The following is a 13,198-nucleotide window of genomic DNA, read 5'->3' on the forward strand; positions in this document are numbered from 1 at the left end:
CCCAGGTTCACCAGCTCAGAGGTGGTGAATCGGGGAGTGAAGAGGAAATCTGGGGGGATCTGAGGGGGAAGGAGGAAGATTTTTAACTTCCTTATGCCTCGTTCAGACCCCCCAACACTGTTAGCATGTCCCCCTGTCATATTTATGTGTATACATATATATACATATATACATATAATGTGTATATGTATATATATATAATGTGTGTGTATATACATGTATATAGAATGTGTGTGTGTGTATACATATGTATATAATGTAGGGGGACTCATTATTAATCGTCCGTGTATTGAGCGGTGATAATTTATCACTGCTTAATAAACTGACATCTCTGTATTTCTGGTGCTGTAATCTCGTAAAGTCTCACGAGATTCCAGTATCAGGGGCCGTTCTCCACTGTTTGAAGCATTTGTAGATCTCTTCACTCCTCCGAAGGTGAAGCGATCTACAAAGCTTCATAAACAGGCACACAGAGGAGAAAGATCTTCACTGTGAATGCCGGAGAACGAAGCAGTGAATACATTTCACTGCTTCATAAACGGACACCAAAGCGTTCCCTTATGTAGGGGAGTGAAAGCTGCTGAATCACATGACTGGATCGGACTGGATTAAAAAAAAGGTAAGTACACAGATCTTTTTTTTTATATAGGGTATGCATGATAGATAAACGGGGAGGGGGGGGGGCATTTTTAGGAATAGTTATAGTTAGTCTTTACCACCACTTTAAGATTTTAAAAATCTAGCAAAACTACTTATTCATGCAATTATGTGCAAGTGTTTCTTTATTGCTTTCCAAGTGACCAAGTTTTTCTTTAGGATTTACATATACCTGTGCATATTTTTTTTATAATTTTTCAATTCTGCAAACCAATTATTTCCACTTGCTTTTTCTGTTCCACTTTATAGTAAAGTTGAACCACTTATAAAAAGCTTTCTTTTAACACCTTCAGTTTTCTGGGGGTCAACGATGATAATTGGTTTTAATGTAATTGAAAGCTAATTTTTTTAGGCAAACAAATTGATTCAGAGTATAGTCTCACTTCATTTAAATGCAATTTTACTTCACTTGAATTTAGTATGCACAATCATTATCTTCTTCTTCACCAAGGTTTATTTTTTTTTTAAAAATATGCACAGGTATATGTAAATCCTAAAGAAAAACTTGGTCACTTGGAAAGCAATAAAGAAACATTTGCACATAATTGTATAAATAAGTCATTTTGCTAGATTTTTAAAAGGGCCTGTTTACAAAAGTGGGCACACATTATGGTGTGTATAATGAGCGTGTGCTGATGTGCATGTGCACCTAGAGTGCAAGGTGCTGTAACAATCCATTGCAGTGTTTACTTTTTAAACTGTATTTAACACTAATGCCCCGTACACACGATTGGACATTTCGATAACAAAATCCATGGATTTTTTCCGACGGATGTTGGCTGAAACTTGTCTTGCATACACACGTTTATTCAAATCTTGTCGGAAATTCCGAATGCCAAGAACACAGCGAAGTACAACACGTATGACGAGCCGAGAAAAATTAAGTTCAATAGCCAGTGCAGCTCTTCTGCTTGATTCAGAGCATGCGTGGAACTTTGTGCGTCAGAATTGTGTACACACGATCGGAATTTACGACAACGAATTTTGTTGTCGGAAAATGTGAGATTCCAGATCTCAAATTATGTGTGACGGAAATTCTGATGGAAAATGTCCGATGGGGCCTACACACGGTCGAAATTTGTGACAACAAGCTACCATCGAACATTTTCCGTTGGAAAATCCGACCGTGTGTACGGGGCATAACAGAAAAAACAGTATTTTAATGTACACCAACATGTTGTGATGCACTGCCATTGCTTTGACATGCTGCATTTGTATGCAATAAAGACCAAGGCATCTAGCTGATCAACACGGCTCAGCACACTTATGCCCCGTACACACGGTCGGACATTGATCGGACATTCCGACAACAAAATCCATGGATTTTTTTCGACGGATGTTGGCGCAAACTTGTTTTGCATACACACGGTCACACAAAGTTGTCGGAAAATCCGATGGTTCTGAACGCGGTGACGTAAAATACGTACGTCGGGACTATAAACGGGGCAGTAGCCAATAGCTTTCGTCTCTTAATTTATTCTGAGCATGCGTGGCACTTTGTGTGTCGGATTTGTGTACATACGATCGTAATTTCCGACAACGGATTTTGTTGTCGGAAGATTTTATAGCAAGCTCTCAAACTTTGTGTGTCGGCAATTCCGATGGAAAATGTGTGATGGAGCCCACACATGGTCGGAATTTCCGACAACAAGGTCCTATCACACATTTTCCATCGGAAAATCCGACCGTGTGCACAGGGCATTAGTGTGAATGAACCCTAAAGGAGTAAAGTCTGTTCATTTAGCAAAATAACAATGAGAGTTGGAAGGTACATTCTACTTACAGGTGCTACTCGAAAAATTTGAATATCGTGCAAAAGTTCATTTATTTCACTAATGCAACTTAAAAGGTGAAACTAATATATGAGATAGATTCATTACATGCAAAGCAAGATAGTTCAAGCCATGATTTGTCATACTTGTGATGATTATGGCTTACAGCTCATGAAAACCCCAAATCCACAATCTCAGAAAATTAGAATATTACATGCAATCAATAAAACAAGGATTGTATATAGAACAATATCAGACCTCTGAAAAGTATAAGCATGCATATGTGCTCAGTACTTGGTTTGAGCCCTTTTGCAGCAATTACTGCCTCAATGTGACGTGGCATGGAAGCTATCAGCCTGTGGCACTGCTGAGGTGTTATGGAAGACCAGGATGCCTTAATAGCAGCTTTCAGCTCTTCTGCATTGTTTGGTCTCATGTCTCTCATCTTTCTCTTGGCAATGCCCCATAGATTTTCTATGGGGTTCAGGTCAGGTGAGTTTTCTGGCCAATCAAGCATAGTAATCACACGGTCATTGAACCAGGTTTTGGTGCTTTTGGCAGTGTGGGGAGGTGCCAAGTCCTGCTGGAAAATGAAGTCAACATCCCCATAGAGCTCCTCTGCGGAAAGAAGCATGAAGTGCTCCAAAATCTCCTGGTAGATGGCTACGTTGACCCTGGACTTAATGAAGCACAGTGGACCAACACCAGCAGATGACATGGCTCCCCAAATCAACACAGACTGTGGAAACTTCACACTGGACTTCAGTCATCTTGCAGTGTGTGCCTCTCCATTCTTCCTCCATACTCTGGGTCCTTGGTTTCCAAATGAGATGCAAAATTTCATAAGAAAAGAGGACTTTGGACCACTGAGCAACAGACCACGACTGTCTTTCTTTAGCCCACGTAAGACGCTTCTGACGTTTTTTGTTGTTCAGGAGTGGCTTGACAAGAGGAATACAACATTTGACGCCTGTGCCCAGGATCCGTCTGTGTGTGGTGGCTCTTGATGCACTGACTCCAGCCTCAGTCCACTCCTTGTGAAAGTCTCCAACACTTTTGAATGGCCTTTTCCTGACAATCCTCTCCAGGCTGCAGTCATCCCTGCTGCTTGTGCACCTTTTTCTTCCAAACTTTTCCCTTCCACATAACTTTCTATTAATGTGCTTTGATACAGTACTTTGGGAACATCCAACTTCTTTTGCAATTACCCTTTGAGGCTTTCCCTCCTTATGGAGTGTGCCAATGATGGTTTTCTGCACAACTGTCAGGTCAGCAGTCTTTCCCATGATTGTGATTCCTACTGAACCAGACTGAGAGACCATTTAAAGGCTCAGGAACCCTTTGCTGGTGTTATGGCTTAATTAGCTGATTAGAGTGGGACACTTTGAGCCTAGAATATTGCACCTTTTCACAATATTCTAATTTTCTGAGATTGTGGATTTGGGGTTTGGGAGCTGTAAGCCATAATCATCACAATTATGACAAATCACAGCTTGAACTATCTTGCTTTGCATGTAGTGAGTCTATCTCATATATTAGTTTCACCTTTTAAGTTGCATTAGTGAAATAAATGAACTTTTGTACGATATTCTAATTTTTTGAGTATCACCTGTAAGTAGAATGTACCTTCCAACTCTCTTTTCCTTTGTTTCATCTCTCAAATGCATGTTTTCTTCTGCTATTCTTAAACTTCCTGTTATAGGGTGGCTATGTTTGTTCTCCATTCCCCCTTGTGTGTGTAAGAATGTAGCCACCTTTTCCCTGAGATGGACTATACATCTATGTGCAGACACATTCAGCTCTACAGGATTTGTAGTACGTATAGAGCAGAGCATGTGACCTGAAATAGCTGCACTGCACACGCTACACAAGTAGTGATGGGGTGCATCAACGGAGGATCAGTTGCATGCACAGGACAACAAAGAAGCCTAAGAACAATGATAAAAGCATTGCCATGGTATACTGTGCTTGATGTTTTAGAACAATTGATGTAAAAATAAAATAGTTTAAAGTCACTTTAATAAATCTGTTTAAGCCGTGTTGACTTTATTTACCAATCACGTAAAAAAGGAAATCTTTTTGCACACAAATGGTGGATCAGAGTGAACTCAGCTTCCTCTTCTTTATTAAACTCATAAAACATTCAGTTTTTTGTTAGAACATGAATATTTAATTAAAATAAACACAGTTTCCTCTTATTTATTAAGCTCCGTGTATAGTCACTATGGGGTTGATCTACTAAAGGCACATGGGCTGTTCACTTTTCATGGTAAGTTGCACTCTGCAAGAGAATTTTCCCCAGAGCTTTGTAAATGTGGTGAAGTTCTGCTGACTTCCATCATCCAGTCAAGTGAAAGCAAAAATGCAGTTTTTTTTTCCATTTCACATGATTGTGCAAAGTGAAATTTCACAACATTCATCAAGCTCTGGGGAAATTTCCTTGCAAAGTGCAACTTCCCTTGCAACGTGAACAGCCATTTTGACTTTAGTAAATTAACCCCTATAAATTTCCACCAGTACATAAAATTCCAGGAGTAGGAACTGTTGAAACATATTTGTAATGTTCATAATTTCTTTGTGTAGCAAAAATATTTTATTGGTATACTTGTACTCTCTTACTATATAGTAACATAAGAAGTGGTAAAAAAAAATAAAGGCCCTAAAACAATTATTATTCTACAAATGTTTCAATTTTTATTTGTCTTTTTAAAATATACAAAAATCTGATTAGTTGAAGTGGTTTTTAACTCATTACCTAGAAGAGACATCTAGATAAGATTGACTTCCAGTCCACCTCGGGACCCCTATCTGCAGAGTAGTGAAGCGGACACACTAATGAGGTGTTTGACTGCTTTCCATTTAAGTTCCAGGAGAGAAGCTTTACAGTACCTGCAGAGAAGTTGTTAACAAGCTGACGTCCCTTGTGGCAACATGGGATTGCTGGAGTTTCTAAAGAGAGCTCGGAGTCATGCTGATATGTGTCTTGCATTGCAGTGACAAATTGGCAGATCAACCCCCCTCTGCCGCAGAAAGGAGCAGACAATTTTCTACATGTCCACAGCAATAATGGCCATTCATTCAGAGTGATATTGCATCTGAATGAGGGCTTAAACATCTTGGTTATATTTTTTCTACCTAGGTGATGCTTTACATGCAGGGAACGCACTGTGCTACTCTACTGCTCTCACTATTGATATAGTTTTATTGATTATGATGCAAATGTAATGAGCCCTACTTGGCACATGTACATAGACTGCCTAAAAGCACATTACATTTTTGCTTGGTCTCTTTCCAGTGCCTGTTTTGCAATATGTCCTTTAAACAGAAAAATCATATCTATATGCCTCTTTCTACCCTATGTGAGGGGTAGACCCATTTTCAGTGACATACAAAACACTTCAGAAATTGTTAGTTTTTCTAGAAGTAAGAACTAGCATTATAAAAGCGTAACTTCACTTTTGTTGAGAAAAAAAAATCTCCCCTGGTGATCTATGTACATTGCAAGGATTATAGCAAATGTTGTTGCAGATTCCTACCTTTTGTTTTTCTGAAGAAAACACTGTGTGTTCCTCTGTGCCTTTGTGATGAGTAGGTCTAATGGGAGTGGTTTCATAATTATCAGTCAGCTGTGTGCCTGCAGAGCACTAATGAGGAAAGCTTCTGGGCTTGCATCCTTTTAGACGTGTTCCTTTCGAAAGTATCTCACCAAAAATGACATTTTTGTTGCAGGGGATGCCTGAAATCTGACCTGTATTTTAGGCAGACTTTTGGGAAAATTGGTGAGCCAATCACACAAGCAGGAAATTATGTTTCTAGGGAGTGTACTAGGTTTCTAGGTGTACAGAACAACTCCAGGTAGCCAAATTACATTGCATTTTCAGAAAATTACAGCAGTTGCAGATTGAAAAGTTAAGGTAATTTTTAATAATATTCAATTACAATATGATTTGTGTCACAATTGTATACACTATAATATTTTTTCATTATTAGCTTTTTTTGCCCCACAAAAGTGGAGTTACCGTTTAACAATTTGATTTGTAAGCGAGAAAGGTTTATTGAATGGCTTGCTATGGCTCTATCTATGACATAATATTTATGTGCTAAAATGATATAACTTTAAAAGACTGACACAGAAAAAAGCTGTAAAATACAAGATTTTTTATAACCTTTCTGTATACTCCACAGTGCCATACGTATAGGTTATTGCATAAAGCTGTCTCACTTATCCATTGTCTCTAAAGGCCCTCTAAAATATAATTGTGAAACCATTGACAGTTGAGCTCCATCATGTTAAATGTCAGAGGTGAATGTCTGTTCCAGTAAATTGTTCTATATAGTGTTTCAGGCTCGGTTCACACTGGAACCCACTGCGGATCGCACAAGAGTGCCGTGCGTCCCTGCTCCCCATTTCAGGGACAAATCAGGGCCAATTCTATGCCTGAATTCGGCCCTGAAACTGAGCCAAAGACGCACAGCGTTTCTGTGCAGTGCGCTCCGCAGCCGCAACGAAGATATGTGAACCGGCTCCATAGGGAACCAGTCACATTCTCCTGCTATGAGAATTAGAAGGGGGGAAACCCGCATCTAATTCGCATAGGTGTGAACCAAGCCTAAAGGGTAACTTCACTTTTGTGGGGAAAAAAAATAGCAAATAACTAAAAAATAATTTAGTGTATGCGACACAAATCATATAGTAATTGAATGTTATTAAAAATTACCTTTCCTTTTCAATCTGCAGCTGCGGTCATTTTCTGAAAATGTAATGTAATATGGCTACCTAGACTTTTTCTGTACACAGAATGTGTACTGACCACCCTCAAAAACATAATTTCCTGCTTGTGTGATTGGCTCAACAATTTTTCCAGATGTCTGCCTAAGATACAAGTCAGATTTCAGGCATCCCCTGCAACAAAAATTTAATTTTTGGTGAGATACTTTCAATAAAAGCACGTCTAAAGGGATGCAGACCCTGCAGATTTCCTCATTAGTGTTCTGCAGCTGCACATCTGACTGATAATTATGAAACCACTCCCATTAGACCCATTCAGTACAGAGGCACAGAGTAACAAGAAGTGATTTCTTCAGAATAACAAACGGTAGAAATCTACAACAAAGTTTGTTATAATCCTTGCAATATACATCGATCACCCGAAGGGGAATGTTTTTTTTCTCAACAAAAGTGGAGTTTAGCTTTAAAGTTAATGCCTGGTGTGAAACGCGTCAGCGGCTGTACAGTTAGTCTGTACCCATTTGTGATGCTTTGATATCCATTTTTATTCAACAAAGGTGAGTTTTTTGGAGTGCGGCTCCAGCGATTCATTTTTCCTAACATTTGCTTTACAGTTAGATTCTGTAGGAAGTGTTGCCACCTTCTAGTTAAGAGCTGTTACACTGTATGCAAATGTATACATAACAAGCCATTTTCTTTCATTAAAACTGTGGTTATCTGGCCATTTAATTTTAGAAAATACGGATGACGTCCTCTTTTTGTTCACAATTTATAGCAAAAGCTGATTCAATGATGGTAATAGTAAAGTATGTGGGTTCAGTCAACGCAAAACAATAAATATAAATGAATCCGAAATACAAGCTGCTGTACACTAAAGGTCAATATATGGTAATCCTTTGAACAAATGGTAAAAAGAAAACAGTGCAGCACTAATGATACAATAATAAACAAAGATGTTAATACGTTTTAAAAAGTCCCCTTTGATGAAAGGAAATAAGATAAGAGTTGAATGATAAGTTCTCCTCAGCAGTGATAAGGGTGCTCATAAAAATTCAAATGGTGCATCTTTATCAGTGCTTCCTCCACCATTAAGCCAAACCGCTCACCTCACTTTCTGGACTCCTGAATTAATAGATGGGTCTAAAAGACATTCACTGCTAGAGTAGTTACAAATGAAAATGAATAGCCAGGTGATTGGAATACTCTACCAGACCACTTCAGACAGCCGCACGTTGTCACTCTTATAATCAATATGCCGGACCGTGGTACCATAGAAAATCAACAAAAAATATATAGTGCACACTTGGCTAAAACATACTTGCTTTATTCATAAAAACGGGTACTCACAAATGTAGCACTGTTAACCCAGTGCCAAGATGAATGACACATGGTCGTTTCATCAAACATGGATAATTTCATCAGAAAATGGATAAGGTGGCTGCAGTGATGTCACAAAGTCCTCTCGTACGCGTATCGTCCCTGGGCGGGACTTCCTCAGCGATAATCATTCGTGACAACGTGCGGCTGTCTGAAGTGGTTTGGTATTGTATTCCAATCACCTGGCTATTCATTTTCATCTGTAACTACCCTAGCGGTGAATGTCTTTTAGACCCATCTGTTAATTCAGGGGTCCAGAGAGTGAGGGGAGCGGTTTGGCTTAATGGTGGAGGAAGCACTGTCAAAGATGCACCATTTGAATTTTTATGAGCACCCTTATCACCGCCGATGAGAACTTATCTATCAACTTTTCTCATCTTATTTCCTTTTATCAAAGGGGACTTTTTAAAACTTATTAACATCTTTGTTTATTATTGTATGATTAGCGCTGCACTGTTTTGTTTTTTACAATGATGGTATTAGAGAGCGTTTTTTTTTTATCATTCATGATTACCTATCAGAGTTTTATTTGATTCAGGACAATTCGAATGCCCGTCTACAAAAAGTAGATGTATTTATGATTCACAGAGTATATTATCTCAAGGAGTATGTTAAAAAATAATTAGCAGTTCCAAGAATTTCAGTTAGTGTTAGGCACATTATTTCGAAAAAATAACTACAGTATATATATATGGCAGGAGGACCAAAATGCATATTTTGTATATACTGTATTTTTTTCATTTAAAAATTGTAAAATTGATTCTGAAACATACCTTTCATGTGCTTTATTGAAACACTTACATTGCCACATACACATAAGTCTCTAATTGTTTTCTAACCCGCAACAGTTGAGTAAAGCTATATGTATCCCCATAACATACAGTATGACTATGTATTGAAATGAAACATTTCTTCAAGTCATGGATTTACATTGTATTTAGTGAATGGTTTTATATTGCGTACTTATTAAACACATTTAATAACCTGATCATGTTTAAAATCAAAATAATTGTCTTTCACACTAAAATTAAATATTTTTTTTTGGTCTTTTTTGTACTTTACTCATAGGAAATACAGTTTATATTTTCTGGCAGTATATATTTATGTGTGCTGTTTCATTTACTCTCTTTATGCAGGATTCTGCAACATTTGGTACTTCGGCTGGAGCAGGAGCTTCAAGTCCCAAGACAAGTACACTTAATGGAGAACAAGGGACCTCAGCAAAGGTTCAATTACCTCTTAATGTGTAAGTTACAGCACAAAAGCTTTGAAAAGATCCATAGAAATAGGGATGATGTACAATGGAATAGGTATAGCTGAGCTGAATGAATAAATTAGCTGAGGGTTCATATATGATCGGAGGCACAGGTAAGAGGATGAAAGGCATTTTAATTATTTAAAAATTTTCCTTGTGTACAAATATCACAATATTTGTAGTCTGTAAATGCCACTTACAGCTCTGTGACTATTTACAGTTTCAAAGGATGTGCACATTTTTTTCCATATTGTACACTGCTGCATCTACTTCAATTGCATTTTCTGATGTTGCTACCTATATGTTTGTACTCCTTCCACTCAATGCAGCTGTCAGGGCTCATCCTCTAGACTTCCAGGAATGTTAATTCTCTGCCATACATCAGTGAGGCACAACTTTGGGGGTTAATTGCCTAAAGGAGTGGGATTGATATAATAAATATGAACTGATTTCACTACATCAGTTTCAATCATTATTTTTGTTAACTGCAAACATTACCTGAAAAGTCAAAATATCTTTTTTTTTTTTTTTATATTTCAATCTTTTTTTTAATTTTTTTTATTTTGTTGAACCTTTTTTTTTTTTTACAAAAAATAGGATGGGATTCCCCCAAGCTTCTACATAGAGGGATAACAACCCATATAGGAAAACATAATAGTGCATGCAAACCATAAGAATACATTTAAAGTGGAAGTCCATGCTAAAACTAGAATCCCTGCATCTATAGACACCCATGATCTAACACTAACCTATCTGGCCCTGTAAAGAGAAAATCTGTATACATACCTTTTCTGAAGGTGAGCTATGGAGGGGGGTGCAGAGGAGACATCTGACAACGGAAGCCCCATAGTAACTCTGGGTGACATCACTCCCTATTCATTTCACAGACGTTGTCGGCCGTATCCTCTGAAGATTTTCTGCCACTGGAGATCAGGTCGGATTGGCTTCAGAAAACATATTTATACTCATTTTTTCTTTACAGGGCCAGAAAGGTTAGTGTCAGATCATGGGTATCTATAGATGCAGGGTTTTTGGTTTTTAGCATGGACTTTAAATCACTTTAAATCAAAAGTCACACTGGCACAACAGATGCATACAGTTGTAGCAGAGGCAAATACATTTTTAGGTGTCTTGTATGGCCTTGGATCAGTAAGAGCCTATGACCATGTCATTCTAAAACATATAAATGTTTTTATTCCTCTCTTACATCTGTCTAGTTAATAATACCCTTTAAAAATGCACAAATGTGTTATTAACTAAAAGTAAAGTGCAAAGTAAAAATAAGCATTTGTCCTTGCAAAACTAGTAAGATTTTGTTCTTTTTTTGACTGACATTTTAATTAACATCAAGTCAGTTGGTTAGTAAGCATGTAAGAAGAAGGTGTGACATGATGGTACAGGAAGCTGACTACACGAAAATAGATTTCTTAAAGGTTTAAGCTGAATTCCAGGCAAACAGTTAAAAACAGAGTATGTGGACTGTTTTAGCTGCCAAAAGATTTATTATTTTGTTCAGCCAGTCTTGTGATTGAGCCATTGCAATCTGACCCCTGCCCTTCAACATATTAGGATTGGGAGGACCTATCAGGAGCATAAGCTTCTGGATCATAAGGGCACATGCACAACTCTTTACAATAATAAGATTGCAGTCTCCAAAGAGAATTATACACTATATAAACATGAAGTAGTCAGTCAAAGAGCAAGTATTTTCCTGCTTAAGGCCCGTACACAGGATCAGAAAATCGGACAGAAAATATCGCTTTTGACGTGACTGTACGATAATCTGATCATTGGTACACAGCTTTCAGAGATGATCACAACAGTTCATCTGATATTATCCTAAGGGACAAACATGAAAAATTTTCTCATACAATATGTACGATTTTGGTTTTACGGTTTCCAGACTGCCTCACGCAGATATACTGCGGCAGAAGGGCACGTACAGGCAGAATCACATACCTGTATGTTGCCCTTTAAGAGGCGGGTTGCGGGCACTTCGTGAGCGCGATCGCGGGTCCTGCGGACTCGATGTCCGTGGGGATACCCGCAATCGTCTCACGGAGAGGAAGAACGGGGAAATGCTGATGTAAACAAGCATTTCCCCGTTCTGCCTTCTGCCTAATGACACTGTCACTGATCACAGCTCCCTGTAATCGGGAGCAGTGATCAGTGTTGTGTCACACACAGCCCCTCCCCCCAACAGTTAGAATCACTCCCTAGGACACACTTGACCCCTTCACTGCCCCCTAGTGGTTAACCCCTTCACTGCCAGTCACATTTACACAGTAATCAATGCATTTTTAATTGCACCGATCGCTGTATAAATGTAAATGGTCCCAAAATCACGCCAAAAGTGTCCGATCTGTCCACCATAATGTCGCAGTCAGGATAAAAATCGCTGATTACCGCCATTACCAATAAAAAAAAATATTAATAAAAATGCCACAAAACTATCCCTTATTTTGTAAACGTTATAACTTTTGCGCAAACCAATCAATAAACGCTTATTGTGATTTTTTTTACCAAAAATATGTAGAAGAATATGTATCGGCCTAAACTGAGGGGAAAAAAAGTTTTTTTATATTTTTTTTATATATTATAGCAAAAAGTAAAAAATAACGTGTTTTTTTCAAAATTGCCGCTATTTTTTTGTTTATAGCGCAAAAAATAAAAACTGCAGAGGTGATCAAATACCACCAAAGAAAGCTCTATTTGTGGGAAAAAAAAGGACATCAATTTTGTTTGGGAGCCACGTCGCACGACTGCGCAATTATCAGTTAAAGCGGCACAGAGCCGAATCGCAAAAAGTGCTCTGGTCTTTGGCCAGCCAAATAGTCCGTGGCTTAAGTGGTTAATTAATACAGTTTTCCTCCAAAAATACAATACTAATATAATATAACACATTACATCGCTTTGTTTGATAATCTTATTGTGTGTACCAGGCTTTACGTGCAGTTGTTCATAGGATAAACAATGATAGAAGTACAAACCTATGGAACACATCACTGAGATAACTAGACTCTGCCACTACACTCATGCTTGCAAGCACCATTTTGATGTTCTGATGACATTTGGAGATAATGGGTTGCAGAAGGTGCAGCCTTGACCCCTCTGCATGCACCCCTAAAGGTTGCAGGGGGTCAAGGCTGCCCCTCTAAAGAATATAGAGCATTGTTCCTCCTTCCTTTGTGGTGCTGGGACTATTAATGCAGGTGTGGCCCACTGCTTTAGAATGAAGAAGTAAAACTGAGGTACTGCAAAATGCAAGAATTGGCACTGGAATGCAGTGCAGGTAAGTGTGTTAAACAGGCACATATCAAGCCTAGGTTAAAATGCAGATAGTTGTCATGTGAAACACATTGAATATGATATTAACAAAGACTCAGAGAAACAATGATACAGACAAGG

The 13,198-nt window shown here is 38.3% G+C and overlaps 1 protein-coding gene across 3 annotated transcripts in view; it reads left to right on the forward strand.

Moving 5' to 3' along the window:
- SH3RF3 (SH3 domain containing ring finger 3) overlaps positions 1-13,198 on the forward strand; it is a 606,895-nt gene that overhangs the window by 462,390 nt on the left and 131,307 nt on the right. For all 3 annotated transcript variants that reach the window (XM_073614818.1, XM_073614819.1, XM_073614820.1), the window contains one exon: positions 9,672-9,781. In XM_073614818.1, coding sequence (XP_073470919.1) covers positions 9,672-9,781 — 110 coding nt within the window. The remainder of the gene's footprint in view (positions 1-9,671; positions 9,782-13,198) is intronic.

The sequence above is a fragment of the Aquarana catesbeiana genome, linkage group LG02 (genome assembly GCF_042186555.1).
Source record: "Aquarana catesbeiana isolate 2022-GZ linkage group LG02, ASM4218655v1, whole genome shotgun sequence".
Lineage (NCBI taxonomy): Eukaryota > Metazoa > Chordata > Amphibia > Anura > Ranidae > Aquarana > Aquarana catesbeiana.